General features: G+C 38.8%; 2 protein-coding genes across 2 annotated transcripts in view; one reads left to right on the top strand and one right to left on the bottom strand.

The window, feature by feature from the left end:
• Positions 1–3,205: 3,205 nt before the first annotated feature.
• LOC118753627 (protein obstructor-E-like) lies at positions 3,206–17,029 on the top strand. Its single transcript, XM_036488504.1, has 5 exons — positions 3,206–3,233; positions 5,380–5,613; positions 9,465–9,653; positions 15,293–15,546; positions 16,856–17,029. Exons 1-5 carry the CDS (start codon positions 3,206–3,208, stop codon positions 17,027–17,029), a joined length of 879 nt encoding a protein of 292 aa, XP_036344397.1.
• A 262-nt stretch (positions 17,030–17,291) lies between these two features.
• LOC118753637 (galactokinase-like) overlaps positions 17,292–26,614 on the bottom strand; it is a 51,489-nt gene continuing 42,166 nt past the window's right edge. Inside the window, exon 4 of the mRNA XM_036488514.1 lies at positions 17,292–17,346. Within this exon, the coding sequence (XP_036344407.1) occupies positions 17,292–17,346 (55 nt within the window). The remainder of the gene's footprint in view (positions 17,347–26,614) is intronic.

The raw sequence follows: 26,614 nt of genomic DNA on the forward strand, positions 1-26,614 counted from the left end.
TGCTGGCTATACACATATACATACATGCATATCGTCGTATAAAGTACAAAACCGCGTACCGTCATTCTGCAAAATCGCGTAACTGACATTTGCTGCCAAAAATTGAATTTGCTTACAGAAGCTGTTGGCTCAATCCTTATCCATTCGTCCTGAAATATACATGCGATTGCTTTATAAAAAAGATAACCATTTTGAAATATGAGCGTTTTTACTATCTAGATAATAATTTATGCAACCTCACATAGGCGGCTTTGCATTGTGTTAATACGCGGTTTTGTACTTTAAACGACGATATACAGATTATTAAAGACGATCTAAATTACACTATGTGACAAAAAAAAATGTTATAGTTTTTTTCGAGGTTCATACTTGTTGTAGGTCTATCTAAGCAGTAAAATCTGCATACTCAAAATTTTAAATACACCCTCAAAATCTGGGCTTAAGGTCAAAAACCGCGTTTTTCAAAGGGTGACGCACAGGTATACTTGCTCGTAACTTTATTTCTGTTTACCCGGTGAAAAATACGTATATGTGTATGTGATTCAAGATAAGACATATCGCTGCTTACAACAATGTTTAAATTGATGATTTATCTTAAGAAATGGCAAAGGAATCAGTGATCGGACTTAAAAAAAATTTGTGTGGTAGAATCTAAAAAAATTTGATAGATTTCAAAAAAATGTGGTAGATCTCAGGTTTTGGATCAAACTTTGTACAAAAATTAAAAAAAATCTGCAAGGTTTCTCCTAAATTGCAAACATTTTAATCAGAATCTAAAACAAAATTAATTTTAGTATAATAAAGTGCATGATTGAAATTGATAAAAATTGCGTTGGTTTTGGCAATTTTTTTCCTTGACAGTTTCCTTCCAGCTTTTTTTTATCACATCACGATGTAGCGAACAAACGTGGCTCGTTCCAGAAATGCTACTTGGGATTTGCCGATTTTGACAATTCTCAAGTAAAAGTAAACAACGCTTTAGAAATTTGAGATGCACTGAAATTTGCTAATGCTTTCACAAAAATCGTCGGTTTTTATCATTTTCGCTATTAATTCCTTTTATAAATCATATATTTTGCAATTTAACACAATAAAACCATGTTTGATGTCGAAAAATTGAATATTGAGAAAATTTAGTATTTTACAGTTTATTTTATCCTCCCATTCTGCCTGTTGTTAGTGTTTAGTGTTGGACAATTTTTGCTCTTAAAATTAAGAAAATTATGTTGAGCAAAAATAAAACTACTCAAAAACGCGAATATGTGGTAGATTTCAGACCTTGTGTGGTAGGTGTGCTCAAAAAAGTGGCAGATCTACAACATTGTGGTAGAAGTCCGATCACTGAAAGGAATCTTACAGAGTATATCGATGGCTGAGTGGAAGATCGACCTATTTCGGCAACCAGTTCGAAAACGCCCTATCTCAGAAAATTTTTTAACAACGCTCTATCTCAGAAAACTTTTCAAGAACGCCCTACTTCAGGATTTCATTGAAAAACGCCCTATCTCAGCTGCCAATTCAAAAACGCCCTATATCGGCTTATTTTCAATGTATTTTCGTTTGAGATAGGGCGTTTTTGAAATGAATTCTGTGATAGGGCGTTATTCAACCAAATTCTGAAATAGGGCGTTTTTCAATCAAACTTTGAAGTAGGGCGTTCTTGAAAAACTTTCAGAGACAGGGCGTTTTTGAACTGGCTTCCGAGATAGGTCGATCTTCCACTCAGCCATCGATATGCAAAATTTAAATTTTTAACATTTTTCATTTTAAATTACGACTTGTCCGACTATTTTGTTAACTAGTATACATACATACGGTGCCCATTCTGAAGACAAATTAACCATTTATAAATGGTTGTAAACAACGAAATGTTTTCTCTTAAATGGCATATGTAATTATTTTTCATCGGGCAAACAGAAATAAAGTTACGAGCAAGTATATGCTTCAACCTATGAAAAACGCGTTTTTTACCTTCAGCCCAGATTTTGAGAGTGTATTCAAATTCTGAGTACCTGTGCGTACATATTATTTTTGTTTATTTCACTTCAAATCTCACAAAATCATAGATGCAAGAGTATGGTTGACACTGGATCAGCTGTTTAAGTATGTATTTATGACCAAATAGTCAAATCGTGTGAATGAATGTGGACAATATTTGTCACTTTACTGCTGTGCGCAAATGTGTGCCAAATCATTTGGATCTTTGGCAGCCAAATCGTCTGATCGCCAAACAAATCATTTGTACATCGCTATCCAAATGCGCAAATGTGGACAAATCTAAATTTGGCATTTTGTGTACAAATGTACAAATCGTGTGATCCCTGCTTAACAATGGTACATACAAAATATTTGAAAATGAAACTATTTAAATTGCCATTATTTGATACCCCGACCTTGATGTCTTATTTAATTTCCATAAGTTTCTTGTGATTGAAGAAAGTTTTGGAACCCTCCACCAACCGTAGGCATTCTTGGGAAAGTACAATAGTTCGAAAAATGCGGAGTTTCTGGTTTCGTAACTAAAGAGATCTGATGGGCAGGAAGTTACCTGTGAAAACCCAAGATCGCGATGATTGAGCAAATGGGCCGTTGCTTATGATTGCAGATATGTACAATAACGCACAATAATTATTCAAAAAAACTCAAAAACTGTAGAAGCGTGATTTGCGTCGTAACCTTTTCAGAGCTAGCGGCACGCTAATAAATAAATCCCCAAATTTTCGGGTTAAAAATTCAGTCAAATTTTATTTTTAAATGGAAAAATAAAACTCACTCATAGCACTGGTTTACAACAAAAATGTACCGTAAATGACATTATCCAATTCCTAGCTAGAATCGCTCGCTATTTCCAAAAATCGATTTAGATTTTGTTTCTACGAAGTATGGCAAGTAAAAGCTAATAAAATTCTACATAAACTGTATATAGAATTCTTTTCAATAAGCCCGATAGTTTCTGAGAAATTAATATATCATTTCAGATTATCTATTTATTTTCCGATGACAAAATGAAAAAATGCAAACATTTTCAGGGGACTTATTTAAAAAATGACAGAATCTGTGTGAATTTTTTTCGTTTTTGTTAACTTGTTTTGTTTAAAAAAAAAATCAAGCTCCAATGAAGAAAACCGATGCATAAATAAAAACGGAATGAGTAGTCAAATGAAAATGTGCAAGGATTTCTTGTTCGAAATATGAGCAAGAAAGAATGTTACTCATACGCAATGTACACTTAAGTAGCTCTCTGTTGTAATAGAACAGGCTATGTATAACACCAATGGATAAAATTTACACTGAACCTGTCATTTTTCAAATTTTTCCCAATCAAAGTTTGAAATTTCTACTTTTTTCATAAAAAAAAACAAAAAATCTGGAATGATTAATAAATTTCTCAGAATTGGATAGGGGCATCCGTGGAGCAAAACAAACACAATTTGTGAGCCAGTGTAATTACCAGGGAACGGATTTTATGGAAATTGCCTTTTTTTCTGCTAAAGAGATAGAGTATATTCGATTAAGAATGTCCACGATTTAGCTTTCCCTGATTCCATATATACACATTTGATGTTGCCTTTGTTGCCTTTTTTAAGATATTTGCCTTTTTTAAGATATTAGCCGTTTTTTGCCATTCCTACTTTTAGAAAAGTGATTATAACATTTAAATATTTTTTTTTAAGATTAAAAAATATACACATGCCCATGGGGCTTATAGAAGCGCAGGGACCTCTTGCCAAATTGGTGTTTTAAAAATTCAAAGCCGTTTTCTCAGCTAACGTAGGCTTGGAGACAATAAGGGGTGTGGATAAAATTGTAAAGGGCGAGGAAAACGCCCTTATTCCTGATAATATGAACGTTTCAAACCTTCCATATTTAAATTGGGCTCCACTTTTATCAACTTACGTCGAGCGCACATTTAGTACATTCAAGGCTTTTCTTCGCGAAAATCGAATGAAAATGCTGCCAGAAAACTTCAAAATGTATCTTGTGGTTCAATGTTACTACAACTATACAGATCAAAGTTTTCTGAGTTAGAAACTCGAAAGGATAAAAGAGTCAAAGATTCAAAGTATAAATTTTTCATATAATGAAACTAGTTCATAGTTTTTCTCTTTTTACTTGTAATATAAACATTTCTAAAATAAATGTATTTTTTGATTGTTTTTCGTATTTTCTGTCTTTTTTTAGTGCCTGATTTTGCTTTTTTGGCAATACCTGCCTTTTTCGCTATTTTGTTTTGCCTTTTTTGCAATACCAAGTGCCTTTTCCTGCCTTTTTCGCTATTTTATTTTGCCTTTTCCAGAGTATTTCGTTATTTTATTTTGCCTTTTTTATAGGTTTTTAGGTCCTAAAAATCCGTTCCCTGGTAATTACCATATCTGAGGGAAAAAATTAAACTCATTTATTATTTTTGAATGAGAAATAGAAATAACAAAATAACGACTAAATTCTGATTTATTTTACCCATAATGATAACGGGTCCTGGGTGACACAGAAAAAAATTATTTTGGTATTCTCGTCTCAATGGTTGCCTCTTTTATAAATGTAATGGTGAAAAGTTAAAGTAGAAGCCCATATTTACCATAGTAAGCCAAGTTAGAAAACCACTAAATAGTGTTGAAGAGAATAATTTTCTTTGCTCGTTGGTGAAATTTTCGAACTATTTTATAGTCTAATATGTATTACATTTCCATTGAACACAAATGCGTCATTTGGGGGAGAAATCTGAAACAGGCCATTTTTTCTTAAAGCAAGATTTAATTGGGTTCTTAAACAAAATTTTCAGCTTTATCGTGAGTTTCATTTCCGCCCAAAATTGTTCACTCTTCTCTTTTCGCGTATCTTTATTCACTAAGGAAACTTAATATGTTTTATATTAAAGTCATACCTTCTAAAGTTGCTTGCACTATTTTTGCCGGCAGGCACAGACATGTATGTATGTAAGAATTCGTAAAAATTCGACCCAATTAGCAAATGCAGTTAAGGCGGATAGATCAAGAATTCGAGTGTATCGACATATTTCTCTAAACCAGCAACGATAATTTCGGTTACTTTTCTACTCAAAATAGTCTAAATCAAACCAAACAATTTTCACATATCTGCACGTGTATGTAAATACAAACACTACACATGTATAAAGGGCATAAAACGTGCGCGCCTGCAGGTCACACAATATAAAATGAGACCACGAAAATATCAACATACATATGTATGTATGTGCCCATGTACGTGTGTGTGTCGTAAAAAAGCCTTGGTGCCCTCCGCGCTTTTAGCGGTGTAGCCAAAAATTGTCTACACCTGAAACAAAAATTGCAAAAATAGAACAACATCTTCCCTGTCTCATTCTCACTGTATTTTTTGTTTTGTTTTGTATTTTTCTTACAGCGAATGGCGTGACTGGGCAACAATTGAAGGGCAGCCAAGCGGATCCGTGCAAGGTGAAAGGACGTGTGGCTGGCGATGAAGTCTATTGCGACCGTTATTGGGAGTGTGTTAGCAGTCAGCCAGAGCTTTACGATTGCCCCAATGGACTGGTCTTCGCCGGGAAGCATCGTGGCGTTACGGAAGGCTGTGATTATCCGTGGCGCGCCAACTATTGCGAGGGCAAGCAATTAGCGAGTGAGTAAAAACGGGGAACGGGGATTAAGTAATTGTGGCAATGGGGGGGGTTTATACTCGTAAAATTTAAAAGGTGCCGAGCAATGGCAGGTGTTTTCGTCGTTCACTAAATTTTTATGTTTACCGTTGACGCTGTTGTGGTTGCCGCACAAACACACACACACACACACACACACACACACTTTGAACTGTAAATATCCACTCACCAAGCTCACCAACAAGCAAGCAACATATGGTGTCACTGCATTCACTTGCAACACGCGTCATTTGAGTGCCACTATGCGGCAACTTGTTTACCGTTATGTTATGCCACTGCTGTGCTGCTGCACAACCGGCGTCTATGCAGCTTATTAAAAGTTTTTGCTGCATTGTTGTGCGAAAGTTGCACCTTGTGCTATGCATATACATATATACATATGTTGCAACATGCAACTTACCTACTATGTATCTCAATTTGCTAGATGTGCAACGCAATCGATGGGCGCCAATATCCATACTTATATACATACAAATGTACATATCCCTATAATAAAGTAAGCAAACAGTAACCTGCAGGGCTGTTGCTATCGATTGTGGTCGTTGTGCGGTTGTATGCATTTTTCCGGTGTGGATTCCACTTTAATGGTTTCGTGGCATTCTCTGTGTGCGCGCGACATTTAGCGGTAACTAACCCAGAGCATTTGTTTGTGCACCGGCGTTGCACGCTTTGTGGCGGTACGACAGGCGTATGCGTTTAGCTCACACACCACACACTTACCAGCATGTCTCTCATATATAAATATGTACATATTTATGTACATTTGCACGTGTCTTTAAATATTTTCCTGTTTCGTGTTGTTGTTTGAAAAGTTTTGCACACAAAACCGCAGCGACAATTTTGTAAAGTTTTAGTTGCATATTGGAATTTTATTGTGGCATAGTTGAGCTAATTGCGGCCGTAGATGCGCGTGTTCCTGCACCACAATAAAGCAACAACAAATAGGTAAACAAAGCTTTGCTGCTGGCTGGCTGGTATGCAGGTAAATCTGCCCTTTTATATTTTGCATTTTGTATGCATACATGCAGACATGTACAGTTATTATTTGTTAACTTGGTGCTGCATAGCTACTAGAATGCTGATAATTGAAATGTGTCGAAAATGATATTTCTATTTTTGCATACGGCTGGTAAGGTCATTTTACGCCACTGCTATGTCAATTTTCATACAATTTATTCCTAAACTTGTCTATTATTTGCCTTTGATGTAGCAGCGGAAATCCGGTTTTAAAAATTAATTTTCGCACAGTGACACAGAGAATACCCCGGTATTGCAATGTTAAACAAGTTTGTGGAAAACTAATTAATTTAAAATTTGGAATCAGATTAAGGAAATTCAAAGGGCGGGAGTGGCTCGGAAGGACTCTTGCCAATTCTGAATGAGCTGCTTGTATTGCTCAGCGCGAATTTAAAATCAGCTGTATTGGGTTTAATTCCGGTCGTCGGTCTTGCGTTCGTCCGACCGTATTCTATATGCACATCGTTGATGTTTTTACTAACCGCCTAAGCCGCCACGCATCGAGATTTATGCACAAAGATCGTAAAATCTTTATTAAATTAAAAGATTTGTAAAATAATAGCTAAAGACAATACCGCCTGTCAAGGCAATGCCTTGCTCTCCTGTAAAATTTGAGTGCTGTAAGATAGGTGGTTTTGCAAAAACACCGACGATATATGTAAACGTTGGTGCAGCGAATTAAAATACAGCGGCTCCACTGGCTTGGCCATGTCGCTCGAATGGACACCGACGCTCCAGCTCTGAACCCGCTGGTAGTAGCAGAGGAAGAGGGAGGCCCCCACTGCGATGGAAAGACCAGGAGGAGAAGGATTTGGCATTTCCAATTGGCGTCAGTTGGCACAGAAGAGAAACGACTGGCGTGCTTTGTTGAATTGTGCCAAGCTCGCGTATGGGTTATAGCGCCAAATAAGAAGAAGAAGAATAAGTCAACATAAAGTAAACGTGCCATATTTGAAATAGTTCCAGCTGCGATTGCCTGCGAGTCCGGCGTCTATAGTTCTTGGTCTTATAGATACACCTTTTGTAAAATTTATTTAATTTTTTTTTGTATAGCTCTAGTAGCTCAGCTTTTGTTGTATAAAATATAGGTAGATTGAAGGTGTCAGTGCAACGCTTAATGCACCGTTTACATTATGTCAGTAGCATGCCAGTCCAGTGCGCCATTCCAGTTACTGGCGTAATCAGTGGCGGATTTACTGTAAAGGCAACATAGGCAGGTGCCTAGGGCGTCTAAATTTAGGGGCGGCAAAATTTTAGTTGAGAAAAATTATTATTTTTTTTTAGTTAGTTAGTTTAGTAGTTAGTTGCACTAATATTATTAAAATGATAATATTTAAAAATACTAAATTAAATACTTATTTAAATGATAATAATTAAAACTACTAATTTAGTGTTTTTGAGATTATAACTTATCAAGTGAAAAAAGTTGGTTAATGACGGCTTTCTTTAAAAGCCGAAAACCTTTACTCAAAGCAAATACCACTTTTTCATCTTAAATTGTAATAAAAGTATAGTAAATAACATAAATTTGAATAATACTGTTTACTGATAATCGTTCCAAAACTGGTACTTTTACCTCAAAATATTTTTCTTATCGGGAAAAGGGCGGCAAATTATGAATTTCCTAGAGGTAGCGAATACTCAAATCCGCCACTGGGCGTAATATAAACCCTCAGTGCCTCGAACTCATGCTAGTAAAAAGTGCATGCCAGTAACTGGCATGCCGTTCTTCTTTTCACGCTTTCGGTGTTTTCAGAACGTCATAGAGTGGACTGATATGAATATGAATGTGGTTTAAAAATTAAAAAGTTAATTAGAAAATAAAGTTTGAGGACTATTTACAATTAGGGTAATTAGACTATGATGTATGAATGAATGGCACAATGCCGAAACCGGTTTGTATCCAAACCAAATTTGACAAGGGATGACGGAAAATCGTGCCACAATACATCATAATCCTACCCTGTCGGAAACACAGACAACCTAAACTATCAGAAAATGATTCTGCCCTACACAAAACTAGTACTGCCATCTTAAAAAACTATAAATCATTACGAAAAGACTACGCCTAATCCTTCAGCTCACCATTCGTTTCGCTACTCGTTTTCAATTTTCAGTTTGCTTTTACAATTAAGAAGCTCTTTATGCGATCTGCATCTACACACAAATCTTCCAGAACGATTTGTATAATCCGGTCAAACACGAAGAACCACTTATGGTTCTATTTTTCATACAGCATATCAAAGAGAATGCCACAAGCGGAAAAAAAAGAAATTGGCGAACAGTAAACAACGAAAACATAACCAAATACCGAGTTTAACATCAAAAGCCAATTTATGAGTGCAGAACACCTAAACAGGACACAGAGTGCTAAATCTTATAGCACAATATGACAAGGTGCTATTTATGTGGGAGGGGAAGGCAATAAGCACTGCACTACAGGACATCCAATTCAAGTGGGTTGTATGTAATGCAGCTGCTCCACCACCAGCTTACCCACAGCCAATTCATTAACGAAAGCCGAAACAAGTTCATACGGTGATATGCTGGCACGCTGGCATACTGGCATACTGGTACGCTAGACTCCTGGTATGTGGTGGCCGGGTATTGATGCTGCTGGATTGTAGATAGTTCTGTTTGTGCGGCGGTTTCATAAACGACCCTATTTGATTGCACTTTATTGCCTACTCAACACAATGCATGACACACACACACACACACACACTCTTCCAAATTCGTGCACACATTTTTGTTGTTGCTTTTTTTTCAAAATCCTAATTCCTTTTCTAACTTTCAGATGTTCCCATATCGACAGAACATTGCGACTGGCTGTATGGCATCTTTGGTCATGAGACATCGTGCACACGCTACTGGACTTGCTGGAATGGCACCGCTACAGAGCAGCTTTGCATCGGCGGTCTATTGTACAATGAGAATGCCCACAGCTGCGATTGGCCGGAAAATGTGGACGGTTGTCAGAAGCATCGTAAGTATTACCAGCATACAGTGTTGCCATGGTGGGGTGTGGGGGGGGGGGGGGGGGGGGGGGGTTATGGTAAAGGCAAAGAACACCAAACACCCACATCTAGGTATGCAAGCGATTTTCCTTATACGTACATACATACGTACGTATATTTCTAGCTCTTTGTTAGACAAGATTTTATGACGTTCCAATGCGCATTTACGCCTGATCAAAAGCGTGTTAAATTTTCAATGACTTCAGCTGGTAATACTGTTGCAAAGGCTTGCTACAAGTGCAGCTAGCTACCCACATTTATTGGGAGTACAACATGGTTACAACAAGAACATGGGGGCAATTAAATCTTCTTAAGGCTTGCCAACATTGCTGTGTGCCTTGTTCTAATAGCCTTCGTCTTGCTTTTGCCTTTGCGAATTAGCAAAATTCAGATTGATTTAGAAGCACTTACGTGTGTCTAAATGGCCAAAAAGCATTTTGTAGCAATATTTCGGTTTAATGTTGAAATCGGTTATATAAAATACATACATCGTAAGGTATATGTACTATAAAATAGGCGTCAGTAGGCGTTATTATCAGTATTATGGCAACCCGAACTTTTCCATATAAGTTATTCTTGGCAACTCCTAAAAGGAATTTGACGATTCATTCTAAGAAACTGTGTCTGGAAATCCCGTGCAAGAATTCTGAAATATTCATTCCATTCGTTTTCTTTTCGCTGTGTGATTGAGATTGTTTTGCAATTTGTATTTACTCGTTCGACGTAATAAAAACTATTATAGAAATATTACTATATACATCGACTATATAGTTTGTGACCCCGTCAAAATAGCAACATCTTCAGCAATATGGCTGATAATGAACAGGAAAACACCCCGAGGTCGGACTTCTCGCAGCCACCCACAACTATAGCAGAGGAAAACGTCCACGGAACTGATGCCAGCGAAGAAACCGCCAACATAACAGTACAACTACCACCGTTTTGGCACGCAAACCCAAGGTTATGGATCGAACAAGTTGAATCCCGTCTTATTGCAGCTCGCATCAAAAACGAAGCGACAAAGTACCACACACAGCGACATTATTTTAAACCCGCCACCAACCGACATGTACGATACCCTAAAAGCGCTTTCGGAAGTGGACCGATTCGGCGAATGCGAACAAAGACGAATTAAAAAATTGCTACGACGACCATTTAAATAGACCTTTGTTATCGCTGAGGGCCCACAGCCTATAGTCAGTGAGACCGTCTGATTCATTTCCATTTGTTAGTCAACCTTCGACACCGCATGCTGTTCGAGGATGTCACGAATATTTCAAAAAGTTGCGCGATCGTCAATGTTCCTGACGACATCATGAACATATCCGCAATCAAAACCGAAATGCTATTCCACAACATTTTAGACAAGCTGAAAGACATCATGGGTGTATCGAGCGCGTTCCCGAAAGACATATCACACCAAGTCACGCACTGCATTGTGACCAGATGATAACCAGTTTTTGCAAAGTCTCGTCGTTTGGCACCTGATTTACTGAAAGCGGCAAAAGCTGAAGTCGAGTCGTTGTTGGAGGCCGGTATATGCCGTCCACCAAGAATTCTATGGGCAAGTCCCATCCACATGGTATGTAAGAAAAACGGCGACTGGAGACCATGTGAAGTCCTCAGTCGACTGAACGGTGTTACGGAACCGGCCAGATATCCGTTGCCACATTTCTTAGATTTTACTCATTTTCATCACGGATGCACGATTTTCTCGACGATCGACCTAAGACGCGCGTAAAACCAGACCCAAGTCGAACCAGAAAACATACCGAAGACAGCTATAACCACCCCGTTTGGTATGTACGAATTTGTTTACATGTGTTTTGGTTTAAGGAACGGTCAAGGAACTTTTCAAAGATTCATGGATAAGGTTTTGCACGAATTCAACTTTGCTTGGCCTTATCTGGACGACATCCATATCACGTCTAAGGGCATGAGCATCATTCGCGAAATGTTTTTGTAAAATTACGAAAGCGTGGTGTCGTCATTAACTCATCAAAGTGCGTCATTGGCAAACCTGAAGTCATGTTCTTAGGTTGTAATGTTTTCAAAAATGGTATTTCGCCTCCAGAAAACCGAGTTCGAGCCGTTAAGGCATACAATATAACCGAAAGAGCGTGCGACTTACGACCCTTTCTGGGCATGATACATTTTTTTTCATAGATTCATACCTAAAGCCACAGCAGATGAAGCGGCTAAAGACGCTTTGCAGTGCTGTAAGGACGAACTATTTATGCACCGGAAACAGGTCCTGCGCTGGCCGTAGTAGTCGGGGCATCCGGCACTGCAATAGACAACAGTCACTCACTAAGCTTTTACTCAGAATATCTAAACCCGGCTCAAAAGCATTACATCACATACGACCGCGAACTCTTGACAGCTTACAAGAGCATCATATATTTTCGGACATGCTCGATGGGCAAAAGTATTACGTGCTCACAGACCACAAACCAATACAGGTCGCATTCCAGAAAAACATCGAGTGAGCTTACTCTAGACAGAGTAGGCACCTTGACTTCCTGGCCAGTTCTACCATATTCAGCTTAAGAGCTAATGCATGAACCTAATCAACTCGTCGCCTTTGTACTTCAATAGCTCAGATGGAAAATCGCCAGCTTAAGCACCTAAATTGTTTTACGGCTGTTTAGCGATGGGACATCGAGTCCGCGGTCCTCGACTAGAACCTCAAGTTCATTTTATCCATTAATATTACCATTAAACAGCGTACAAAAGTTCTTTTCATAATTTAAGTATGTACCGGACATCGTTCAATGGGCCGTGGTTGTTCTTACGACCTTGAAATCTCTGTAAACTGTCTTTCGGTATTGGTTGCAAAGAGGCTGCATATTTCTCTACAACAGCTGCGCAGCACTCTTCGTCATACCAGGTGTTCCTGTGTGGGACGTACTAGTACCCAACTGCAGTGCTCATTTGTGTTCGGTCTATGAAAAGTGTCTGGTTTAGGCAGGATTGGGAGTAGATTGCGAAATTTCTCGGCTGCCATTTGTGATTGCGGATTGTCGACATTGAACTTTCGTCGAGCCAATCACAAGGTTATGAATAATAATTGGTTTTCTGTTGTTCCATCCGGGGACACCCAAGCGTTCTTTGCACGTTTAGATGCTGGTGTCCCTTGACGGAAGTTCTGAAATATCCGACCATTACACGAAGTATGTGTAGCTTTCATGCGGAATATGGTAATTTGTTCACTGATTGGGGTAAACCTGAAGGCAAGGTGTCGAGGCCCCCGCCCTCGCGCTGTCTCAAGGAATTTTTTTTGCAATCATGTCCAGTCCATCGCATTTTCTGTACTGTAGTAGTGTCAGCCTTGTATTTTTGTAAGCAAATCAGCAGATGGATAGGGACACCCTTCTTATGGAGGGTCCGGATATACAAGATGCATGTTCGTAAAGCGTAGTCCCTGTTTGGTGAGTCTGCATCGTGAAAGCGACCGGGGATGTATGGTCTTTCCCTTGGATCTGTTTTGTATCTGACGGGTCCCAAAGATTTTAGAGATTCTCTTTTATATAGCGTGTCTCTTGCTTGAAAAAAACAGACGCTTGTTTGTAGCCACATTTACGGCTGAACTGTTGCTGCTACTTGACTTTAGTGAGACCCTAAACCAAAAAAGTTGCAGTGGGCTCAACGAATCCTTGGCTACCGCGTCTCGTCCATTAATTACTCATTGATTTATCATGTTAGGCAGAGTTCACGAACGGGGAAACAAGAGTCGCCATTTAGTAAAGTCGTGCAACTGTAACTGCATACTCAGAAGAACGCCAATGTTTGCTTGCGATAAATAAGTATATTTCCATTTTCAGTGCTTTCCCATGCGACTTTACATTTTGTATAGTAAGAACATGGCTTAGAGGTACAATAGTAGAGGAAAAACATTCAGGAGTCACGATAAATGTGAGAAAACTGAGAATTAAATAATTGGCATGTTTGCTGAAAATCAGAGGCGTTAGTCACTCCCCCTACTTTATATCCTAGCAACGATCTTAGAAGATACCTTGGACGCTTTGGCTTTTATGTAAATATGGTTCATTCTACAACAAAATACATAAAAATATAATTTCTAAACTTTGTGCAAAACTCGCGAAAATTCAGCAAATTATAATGCAAATTTTCAACTTTTTAATCGGATTTTTAAGAATTTTTTGAATATGCAGATGTGTGGCCCAATCAATTCTAAAGTAGAAGTTCTTAGCTGCGAATTGCCTTTAATTTTTGGCAATTTTTTTCACGCAGTCTCTTCCATACAAAAAAAATTTCGAAAATACTTGATATGAAAAAAATGCCAAGCACCTTAAAAAAAGTTCTTAAAAATCAAAGCAATTCTTTACTAACTTCGAACTTGCATTTTTTATACTAGAATATAATGAGCTAAAAACTGCGTACCCAGGAAAATTCTAAAAAATCTGATTAAAAAGTTGAAAATTTGCTGAATGAACCATATTTTTATAAAAATTTGGCGGAAAAATATTACAAAAAATTGTTTGCATATATTGTAAAAAAGTAGCTGTGCCAATACTTTTTGGCGGCAGTGTGCATATATAGCCTCATTCTAGCAATACATATATAGCCTCATGCCGTGGCCGTAATTAAACGAGGGGTGTCCCATTTATAACTGTAGTGCTATTTTTACTGGAAGTTTGCTATATGTGGCGAGTCCCAATCCCAGCGAACAGCCAGAAACTTGGGCAATTTTCGGGTACCTATTTTTATATATAAGCTGCTTTTTTTCTGCATGCTAGACATTTGCTTTGCAACCGCTCCTTCTGGTTATCGAACGCTGCTCTGTGACGCCTTAGCTCAAATAAGTTGGAGTAGCCTCCCCGAAACCTCCTTTTCTCCTTGCCGCAACCCAAAGCTCTACACAGGTGGGTTTCCAAAAAGCATATTTAGAAGACCCGTTATACCTTATTGCATTCCGTTGGATACAGGTAATGCTATTTCTTCGAATGAGTATTTAAACCTTATTGCCAAAAGGTACAAAACTCCAACACACTCTTTGACTCCTCCGATTATTAAATTTTAGGTTAGGTAAGTATAGACTGCGGACAGGCAGTAAAAAAAGTTCTGAGGGGTACTAACTTGCTCAGGTGATTTCAACGCTATTCAAGGGCTCCTGTATTAAAGGTCACCTTACCTCACAACCAGACACGTTTATTTCAATAGGGAACTACTTGTTCCAAGGCAGATAACTACTGGCAGCTGTACCTTCTGTTGCACTTGCGCTGTAATGAATCCTTAAATAAATATACCGACCGTGCTACCCCATGCAGATTAGTTCAGTTGCATTTCCTCCTCGAACCGGTGTTATTTGTATAATATTAAATTGGACGAATGTCTTGCTTCAATTTTAGTTTAACATCTCTATGAAATTCCCCGACTTTTCAGTAATAGTTTTAAATAGTCACTTTGCCCGCTCTTTCTACTAACTTCCACACTTACAAGAATGCAAAATTTGTTAGACCAGAACACTCTATATATTCGTATTTAACAACAACTGTATTTAACAGTTCTCTAATTGTAATTAGCTTGTTGCACTAAGCTTAATGAGTTCATTTCTCTTTTTGTTGTTGTTTTTATTGTTTCACAGCTCTCTGTAATGAGGATGCCAACGGTAACGTCCCACTGGGTAAATCTTGCAACCGTTATTGGCAATGTCAGGGTGGCTATCCACGCTTACAACGCTGTCCCGCCATGTTGGTATTCGATCGTCATTCGTTGCGTTGCGTCGTCCCTCCAACGGAGGAGTGTGATATACCCACAACGCCAGCGCCACTAGATGGAGAAGGAGAGAATAATAATGTTGGCGGCGGTCAGCTGTCCAAGGACGAACAAGAACGGAAGGTAAGTTTTAACAGTGATTTATGAGTGCATACACTCGTACAATGGTAGAAGATTGTGTGCGTGCACTGGCTTGTGTTTAGCCAACGGGAGCGCACCCGAACGGTGTGGTCACTGAGCTGTAGACTACTTTTAGCCGCCCCAAAGCGCTGGTTACACACACACACACAATTGTTCGATGAATTCCACGGCTTGGCGCGTTCTGTTATTGTAGTTATGTTTACAGACCAAACCGTGTATGCTTGCAGACAGCAAAGTTTTTTGGCATTGCATTAGCATATTTTGCGTGCAACCAATGATTAATTGTTCCAGCTGGCTGACTTCGATGCCCCATTGCCCTCTGGCTATAGACATCAGCACATCGACAGTTCAAGGTTGGTTGCAGCTTGTTTGATGACAAATTTCGATGCCTAACCGTATGTGCGTAAACATTGTAGAATAGTGTCCACTAGAATTTCCCACGCACATGACTTTTCATGATGGACAATTCAATGGGTTTGCTTGTCATTTTGCATGCTTGCATGTGCTTACGAGTTGCATAACATTATTTCCAGAGGCTGAAAAGGAATGAAGTTTGTTGAGAATATAATTTGTTAATTTTTAATGTGGCCAAACTCATTTTGGAAATGTATCAAATTTTGGGTAGGAGTGTAAATAATTTTACACACATTTTATGCTTTAAAATTAAAAATAATGAAGGTTTATGGACTCAATGTATTTTTAGTATTTACTGATATACATATGTATAGGTATACTAGAAGGAAATATTCGGTCGAAATGTCCACCTTTGGCCTGCCTATCGTCAATAACCGCGCGCACTTCGTTCATTGGAGAATCGGCCACAGCACGAATGAAATATATCTTAAGAGAACCAATGTTCGGTTATCTTTTGTGACAAATCATGTCCTTTAAAATTTTCCCCTATTCCTAATCCAGCGGGTTCAAATCAGGACTGACAGAGGGCCATTCTTCAGAGGAAATGAATGCAGCCAAATTCTTTTGGCACCAGGCTTTAATCGTTTAGGAACAGAAATTGGTTAAGCGGCTTTACAACAGCTTCCAAAATGGTTCCTTGATAAACTTTCGCCGATATTTTAACACCTTTTTTCAGACAGTCATGTCTGTGGCCACATCGTAAGAGGCACACCACCAAACGATGACTGGACCTGGATATGAAAAGTTTTATATGGTTGGCTTAGTTCGCAAACGTGCTAAGTCCATTTTTTTTATTTTTTGAGGAGGGACAAAAAACCGTATAACTTTTTTTGTCGTTAATATTTTCCTAATCTGTAAATGCAGTTTTCTTCCTTAGTTCGTGCTCGGTGCCCGGTGGCGAAAAGCTGTGAAGAAGCATGTACCAGTACCAAGGCCTGATGAATACATGCCTGAAGATTTGTATCTCTGTCCAATCTATAAGTGGGTATATCCCGCCATTTGCGCCAATTATCGAGTACTAGGTCTAATCGACTTGTCCTTGAAAGACTGAAGACCTTCATCGACCAGCTGCTTGAAACTTATCCGTGTGGGTTCACACATAAAAAATCCAACAGCGACTAGATTTTCAAGCAGAGTCAAATCATATAGAATACACTAGATATTCAATTCGACAGACGCCATGTCTTAATTTGGGATGCTTCAAATTTAATTCGGCTGAGTAGAGTTTCGTTGAGCACAACTTTCAGCTTTCTAAATTCAGAAGGACTTCTCAGCTCCGTTCGAAACCTAACGAAGCTTATTTGCTTTCTCTATTAGCGATTGTTCATCTGCTGTGAGAAATCTCCGCGAGCTATCGCAGGCGATAAACTATAAAATAGTGAAATTCAAAGATTTTTTTAAGTTAGAATTGTGATGAAGGTGTTTTTTCTAGAATGTATAGTATATGCTCGAAACAACGTGGAGTAAACACGTTTTGATTTAAAATCTTATGCGATGAAATGTCCAAGTTAGGCAAGACGAATCACATTTGTGTGTCTTCTTCACAGCGGCACCGTGCATGGTATGTACAAATGTGTGTATGCAAATGTCATTGACATCGTTGGCCTCAACAAAATGGGCCATTAGCGCAGCATTTTTCAGCTTCGAACAAAAAGCAAAAGACGCCGGTTTTGCGTTGAACGAGGATACGACAAAGAACCCCTTGCAATATATTTATAAAGGGTCTTCGCGTATTGAGATACACGTCGCTGTTGGTAATTATAACTTTGGAGCAGTGAGGAACTTCATCTTCCTATGAACCAGAATAAACACCACCAATAATGTCACCCTGAAGATTAAGCCAAGAATAACTCTCGGTAGGTGCTCGGTAGGTAGTTGGGGATTTCGAGATAACTAGTTATGCAAGATCTTTGGCCCTTATCTCGGAAGAAGAAGGGATGACAAACTCTATAGAGCTTTGTAATGATATGAACATAGTTAAGCGCATAAAATCAAAGTAAACATGGATTCCGATGCTCCGGTGAAATGAGCCTTCGACAATAGAAGGAGCAAGCGTAAGTTCGGAAAAGAGGGATGCAACTAGCCAAGCTTAATGGTCTCGGCTCGACCAACAAAGGGTTGTACAATCAAGAAGGAAGAAGAAATTACAACATGTAAAAATAATATTTGTTTTAATTATCTCTAGGTGACGCCTTTGTGTAAGTGTGGTTAGAAAATTATTTCCAAAAGATAATAAAAACATGAATTTTATTTAAACTACCTATTTTTGACATTCCTTATGATGTAACATTTGTACATTGATATGTAGCCCTAATTGTTCAACGACTTGTAGTTCATTAGTTCCTTGATTTACGCAACTGGAGAGTTGAATATATGCTGCAATGACTATTTCGCGACGCAATGTCTAGCTTCAGTTACATCTACATACTTTACCGCAAATTCTTAATTCGCACTCATAATTTTTAGTTACTTCTCATCGAGCAGCAATTCAACGACTACGGCACAAGACAATATTTTTAAAAATGCCATTATTGGTGGTTTGTGGATATGTTGATCACGAAATTAAAACTTTGAGAATTGAAAGCTTTCAAATAAACTGCTAATTTTTCTAAAAATATGAAAATATTTTTTAAGATGCTACTGATAATGGTCTTAGGCACGCCAGTCACGAATTTACGTCAAATTATAACTTTAAATGTTTACAAATGTCAAAGGGGCTGTCAGTTTTTCTACAAATAAGGAAAAGTCCCAAGAATTAAACTTACTATGTTGTAAGGCTCACTGATCTCGAGTAGTGATGGAAAAGTAGGTACAATTGTAATTTTTTCAGCCCTTTTATAATTTGAAAGTATATTCGGTACATATGGTCCATTTTCGGTACATTTTATACTAAGCCAAATAAATTTTCCAGGAATTTTCCCCCCTTGCCCTTATACTTACCAAGTGAAGACGTATCCATTTGGGCTTCTCTCGAGTGCACTTGAACTCATCTCTTCTTTATCAGACATCGTCTACGTTGGTCTGTCATATGAGCAGACAAGAATGATCAGAGATTTGTTGAGGTTGATTTTTATTCGTTTAGAAGCCCCCTGCTAAGCCTAAATAAGCACCAGCGGACAAGAGTTAAGCCTTTTTCGATCGCTGGATTAAACAAAGTCCTTTAAGGCGGATTCACCGTTCTAGTTCAGAGAGAAACTGAGAAAAGTTCTGAACACTTTTGAGTTGCGAACTCAACTTCAACTTTAGTTCAGACCTAGAACGATGAATCCGCCCTTATAGCTTCGAAGTAATGGCTTTCAACACTGCCTACCTCGTTCTCCGCTAAACTAATCTCTTTTGATTTAATCTTAATGTTGAATAAATGCTCGAAAGGTTCAAATGTAATTGCATTTAATGTGAAATAGGCCAACACATATTTTCTAACGTCGGTGGACTTACATAAATTATATAGTAGACCTCTCAGAAGCTAAATCAACATAAGAAGACACCAAGCGAATACGAGATCCTGGTTTATATAGAGGGTTTGGGCGAACAAATGATTTGGCCGCCACTCTTTTTGGCGCTAGTATGTGCGGAATTTATTTTCGTAGATCCTTAAAGGACTCCTTGCATTACATTTTGGTAAAGGAACGAAGAGCCTACTCGGCCCTGCTCATAAGTTATAACTTTCTGAAGGAAATATTTCTTGAAAAATAAGCCAGGTTATTTAGGTGTTGATAATTTAGCAATCAAGTTTTAATGTGTAAACCATATGAAACCATAATTTTCCGTGTTTAAGAAATAACACCAAACCAGCAATTATTGTTATAATTAATGGTATCCATAAGAAAATTGTTAGAAAAGCTTTCAATAAATAACTGTTTCCACGATAGAATTCGTTGATCTAATTCAACGGCTTCCTCAGAAGATATTATTGAAAATAAGAACCAGTTTTGAGTTCGCTGGACATTTTTGAATAAGAGTAGCCTTATTCGGGTTAATTCATCACACTTTTAAAATATGCCTTTTTCGCTTAAAACATAGTTTCTCCGACCACTGTGCGACAGAAAAGGAAGCAATTGTCTGTAGGTAAAAATACGCCACCACCCACTCGACAAGGCCATTGCCATTGCTGTTTTCTGTTTACTGTCGTCTGGCAGCAACAGCTGCCACACTCCAACGCTTCAATGGTTGGTACAGCGATTACGGCTAATATCAATGTAGCAACATTTGTTATTGATGACAGGCGACTTAAGAACGACTAAGGGCATGCAGCGTGCCACATGCAACGTGATTCGTGCATGCCACATTGCTACACGCCACACAACGTATACCATATTTGCTATGAAAAGTTGAAAATAGCTGCTTACATGATGTGCAACCATTACGAGACTACCACAACGTGAACATAACTAGTTTTGGCTGTGGGTGAGAGCGCGACATTCCGCTGTCGTCTGCTTTCTTATTTAGTGTAAGTTCGTCTATGCATCTACTTATGCTGTCCCGTGCCTTTATTTCCATTCGCTTAATCGACGTTTAATCATGTCAAATGCGGACGACAACTCAAAGGGGAAGGAAAACTTTGCAGTGCACGGAATGCTTTATCATCAGCTGAGAAGAACGTGTTCGGTGCAAGTGGATTAGGAAATTGTTCCGCCATGTTTTGCTAAATTGGAACTTATGGAAAGTATGCGGAGATATACATACATAGATATTATAAGACTACTGGATTTATTATAAAGGTCTTAGACAGCACTTTATGTGACACACGACAAAAATCGGAGGAGAAGCTCGTCCAAACACCAATATATTGCGTAAGTGCCAATGTTTTATTTTTAAAGTTCCGAATATAACCTCGTTCTTTGCCAGTATCGTAACCGAGTGCAGGTCTTTTTGAGCTTAGCCACTCCATGGCATTTGTGGGCGATATTGCCTCATTGTCCACCCAGTCGAGTAAAAATATCTTTTCACCGATCCCGCCCAATCTGACGCTCCTACAGGGTGTCATTCTATCTTATTCGGAATTCGTCGCCCACGAGAAAATGTTCCTAGACTTAGCATAATACGAAAAGTCTATAGAGCCTTCTCAGCCTTCTTTGAAATCGTCCACGTTTCTGGCTTTTATAAAAGCAGTGACATATTAAGGATTTCTGAAGGGTAAATTTGGTTCTTCCAGAGAGGGCTCTGCTTTGCAGTTGCCAACAGACGTTAGGCGGACTTTCTTGATTATGTTATGCTGACGAATTTATTCACAATATCGAAGGTGGTATACGTGTTGCCTGAAGTTTCTTTTCCTTACTGTCGCGCACCCCTGGACCAACTTTTTTATCTCCCCCTCTTAGCCGGAGAACGTTTGCTGGGAAGTCTGCGCTTGAGGTCAAAACCCACAATTTCGAAGATGTCGCATGTAATTGAGTCACCCGGTCTAAAGCGAGAAGTCCTTTCCCTATCGAAGGAGTCAAAGATTCTACTATACAGACGTATAAGCATCTGACTTCGTCCCCATATTGGCGCGGGCCTTTCGATGCCTGTTTTAATAGCTTTGAAAAAGGTTTTCTTCATATCCCAGTTTAGTACTAGTATACCACGAACAATATTTGTCTGAAATGCATCCAAAATGTGCACCCGCCCTAAGTGGAAACGGCTAATATCTATACACAGACAAAACGTCACGGCCTCTACACCATCAAACGTTGAAGAAATGTGGCTTATAAATAAAGTTGTTATTCGCGACGTAGAAATTTTCCACTCAATGCCTTAGCAGCTCGTCTCTATCCACAGCTAGACTTGCAATTGCCATAGATTGCGTTGCGTTGCGTCTCGAATGACTTTAACGAAGATGAAGATGGCGACGCCGATGAAAATGAAGACATTGCTGGTAAGTAGCATACCGCTGCCTTTTTATTGCCTGCAGCTGTCGCTCTCGCTTCAATGCGGTTGCTTTAGTCGGTGGTGGGCGTTTCATCACTGAATATGGAGAAAAATTCAATTTAGTGGAACCGACGCCGCGCCAAATGCTGCCGGCTCTACGGGCGTGCGAAAGCAAAGCAAGAAGATTCTGAAGCATTGAAACCAGGGTAGCCAACTCATTTTAAGGAATTTACCGATTTTGCCCGAAATTTCCTAAAATTCCCCACCCACAAAGATATTTCCTTATTTACAAAAAAAAAAAAAACACAAAAATAGAATGTATTTTGATACATTTCTGGTCTTGCTGTTTATGTTATTTTTAAATGTAATTCGTCTATGTATTCATAAACTAAACCAAGCTTAGTTAACAAATAAATAATAAAAAATGTTTATATAATATTTATGTGTGCACATCCAGAGAATCAAAGCGGTGGCTTACGCTGACAATGTAGCGATAGTGGTATGGGGCCGGTTTCCTTCGGTCATAAGTGAAATTATGGAAAGGACTCTAAAGATAGTAGATTCCTGAGCCATAAGCTGTTCTCTTAGCGTAAACTGACCTTAAGTTTTTCACGAATAAAACAAAAGTACCTAATTTTAATAAACCAAGATTCCGAGGAACGGAACTGGATCTGTCAAACAAGGTGAAATACCTTGGAGTTATTCTGGATCCCAAACTTAACTGGAAATCAAACATTGAGGAGCGTGCTAGGAAGGCCACGGTGGCTCTCTATGCAGCCAAGAGAATGTTGTACAATAGATGGGGTTTGAAACCCAGAATTTTTCACTGGATGTACACATCTATAGTCCGACCCATAATCTCTTACGAGGCGCTGGTCTGATGGCCAGCCCTTACTAAAAAGCTAGGCGGAATTCAAAGGTCAGCAGCCGCTAGCATAACAGGTGCAATGCGATCCTGTCCAAAGGACATTTTGAACGTCCTTCTTGACTTATTATCCATAGATATCTTTATCGAAAATTCAGCTGCTGACAGCGCCATCAGACTGCGTGCCCTGGGGCTCTGGAAGGAAAGACCGTTCGGGCACGGTTCCATCCTAGACGCTATACCGTCTGAAATTTCAGCGCTGCCCACTGACTATATCCTGTCGAAGACCTGGGTTCACCATAAACCCCGGACGCCGCAGTGACTGGAATCAGAAAAATGTTGGGTTCTTGCAGGGCTTAGCTGTCTTAACGGCTGGGTCAAAGATGGAATGCAGAGTTGGTGCTAGGGTTTTCATTGAGCAATATAACCTAAAATTATTCTTCCGCCTACCAGACTATGCAAGCGTTTTTCAGGCCGAAACGCTTGATATTAAGGAGGCAGTAAGGTATATTAAAGAGAATGTACTCGCGAGAATGCAAGCGAATATCCTCTCGGATAGCCAAGCGGCTATTCAGGCACTTTCTTCTGACTCTATTAGATCTCAGCTAGTGGATGAATGTAGGAGAGGGCTGGCCTGTGTTTCTGATCAATACTAAATTACCCTAATATGGGTCCCGGGATATAGAGGTATTTACGGAAACGAGGCAGCAGACGAACTAGCAAGGAGCAGTTCCGCACTGAATGCGTCCCACGCGGTGGACATGGGCGCCTCGCTTAGGGAGATTAAGACCAAAATTACCGAAATTTATTATTCGAAGGCCAGGTAGATGTAGAACTGCACAGGATCTTACAGGATTGCCCGGCAATTCTGGGCATCCTACGACCCATTCCAAACCAAAGCTCTCTTAGGAATGAGCAAAACAAATGCCTACAAAGGTACTGCAGTGTGCACAGGGCACTGGCCCATTGGGCTACAAGCCGAAAGGATAGGACTGCCCTTCAATAGGTTCTGTCGCAGCTGCGATGATCCGGGCTCAAAAGAGACAGTCGAACACTTGCTTTGCGAGTGTCAAGCCCTCGCAAAGATGAGGCTAAAGACACTCGGCAAATCATTTCTGCAGAATATTTCAGAGTGCAGCTGCCTATATCCATAGGTTGCACGAATTGTGGAATCAAAATGGCAAATTTGCTAATTGCTTGTCATCAGGGTGGCAATCCACTTAAACCGACCACAAACCACCAATTATTTTTATTTTGTTATTTAATTTGGGTTATTTTTTTAATATAGTTCATTCTTTAGCAAATACCGTATAAATCCAAGTTTGAAACTTTGTGCAATATTTGAAAAAAAAACTCAACAAATTTTCGTAAAAGTTTCAAGCTTTTTAACTCGATTTTCTAGAAAGATTTTGAGTATGCCCTTTTGTAGCCTACCCAATTCTATAAAATAATAAAGTTCAAGTTTCAAGGGTCTAAAAATTCTCGTTTTAGAATTTTTTGCCGAAGCTTTTGCGGTTCCCTTCCACATGAAAATAAATCATGTTTATTCGTTATATGAAAGCAAATGCGACAAACGAAATTCTTAAAAATTAACGGTAATTCTTGGACATTTGAAACTTTTCTATGCTAGAATTGAACGAGCTGAAATTCCCTACGAAAGACGGTCGATTCCCCGATTTTCCACGTAAACTGAAATTGCCCGCAAATCGGGGAATTCCACACGAGTTGGCTTCCTGATTGCAACACACAACAGTGTGTTATATGTAGTAGCCATCCGCGGGAGTCAGTTTACAAATGGTAAGCGGTAACCCAGACTTTACAATCGTATTTGGTCTATGTACCTACCTCGACATGTATGCATTTACGCGCATATGTAAGTTAGCTGCAATGCCAATGGGATGGTTGCAACAGCATCAGCAATATTAACACAGCAGGCAGCCAAAGCAATATGTAATTTCACAATGAGATTTTCCACTGAACTCTCGTTCCTTTCGTTTCATTATCTCTTTCTCTCTCCGCCCTCTATTATGCACTCTACATAAATGCTTGTGTGGGTGAAGGCGCATTGACACTGAACCTGATATTATGTCATTATTTGCCGTGAGCTGCGGGAATCCTTCTGAGTAAGCATCCATTTCAACCTTTAATTTTGTTAAGAAATTGTAAGAAAAATAAACGAAGCCAGTAATAAATACCTTATATGTATATAGCTGTAAACACTTGAAACTCAGTTTTCTTCTTCTGCAGCACTAAATATTTGACTTTGTTCTATCTTTCTGTAATCTGCCATTTGCATTCTTCTCGTCAGCAAAGATTATCTCAACGTGTGCTCGTCATTGTAAGTACCCTGCAGGGGGAAACCGCGGACTAGTAAATCAAATTTCTAGTTCCGTACTCTCCGTCTTTATCGCCAAAAACGAACCAATGCGATAGTAACTAGATGCCCGCCAGTCCAAAATCAGAAAAATGTGGTACTTTTAAACAACTATTTTATTAAACTTTTTCCATTAGAAATCTATATTTAAGGTGACGAATTTAGAACTGTTTCGGAATTATAGAAAAAGCAATGCAGAACGAACTAGATCTTATCTGTCGAATTTAGAACTTGTAGTTCGAAACTATCGAAAAAGGGATTCAGCGGGGAGCTTTTTTACTTTGCGTAGATATGTGTTTAGCGGCTTTTTCGTTCAAATACGCTCCCATTCTGCACTTCGCAGATGCTTTTTCATTGCTTGGTAATACAAAAAAAAAAATTTTGTTAACTTTTTAACATCAAGGGATCTTCTGCAATCTAACCAATAACAGCAAGCACCTCTGCAAACTCAGCTACAGCCAAAGGTATGTAAACGTAAATTTTTTACAATCATTCAAACAAATTTAAGTTCAAATTGAAAACACATACATATCTTTGAAAATAATTTAAAATCGCACACACGAAAGAACCGAAGAGATGGAAAAATCATGATACTTGTTTCTTTCGTATGTCGATTTTAGAACTGCTTCGGATCTATAGAATTCAGGACTAGTTCGGAACTATCGAAAAAGGAATGCAGTGGAGGGCAATTGACACTTCTTATGACATCGCCATGTTAAATTCGCCAGTTGTTTGCATTCAAAAGAGAATAATCGCGAACCAGTACTGGGTCTAAATGTATTAGAAGCGCACCAGTTCAGAACTAGAGATTTGCCCCGTAACCATCCACATACAACCATACATACATATGTATGTATGTATTTAATTGCATGTTTTCGTTCGTGTTTATATCCTTTCGGCTTTGTTGCTATGCAAAGTCAACTACTGATGGTATGGTTGTTTATATTTTCATCTGATATGCCTGTTGCTCTACGGCTTATTTGTTGGAGCTTTTACAAAATACCCATGAAAGCAGTTAAGTCGCGAGCTGAATGGTATAAATTGGCGGTGATGTCACTGAATAAACTGAGTTTTTTATATTCCTAATGCCGTCACTGAATTATTTGTATGAGGATATCACAGTGGCGGTGGCATGCGGCGTTCGACGCATATTAATATTTTGTAGAAATTCTGCATGAAATATTTATAACTAATCAATTACACACGGCAACGAATTCCCGGATATTTTTTGAGGGCAAATAGAGGATGATAGCCTTTTGCAGATAGAGCAAAACACTAAAATCTTCGCAATAAAAGTAACTCCGTAACTTTTAATGCTTAACAACCATTTATTCATAAAACTAAATATTAAAACTAGATTTAGTCAAATACAAATATGCTGAGTATGCAGCCAATCGAAAAAGAGAGATTGATAATATTCAAAAGAATAGCTACAATGAAATATCAAAATAAAAGTGTTGCCAGACGTCAGCTAACTAGTACGATGTGCATGAAGTTTGATAACGGGTGATTTTTTTGAGGTTAGGATTTTCATGCATTAGTATTTG

This window comes from Rhagoletis pomonella, unplaced genomic scaffold (genome assembly GCF_013731165.1).
Source record: "Rhagoletis pomonella isolate Grant_MI unplaced genomic scaffold, Rhpom_1.0 Rhpom_scaffold_00002, whole genome shotgun sequence".
Lineage (NCBI taxonomy): Eukaryota > Metazoa > Arthropoda > Insecta > Diptera > Tephritidae > Rhagoletis > Rhagoletis pomonella.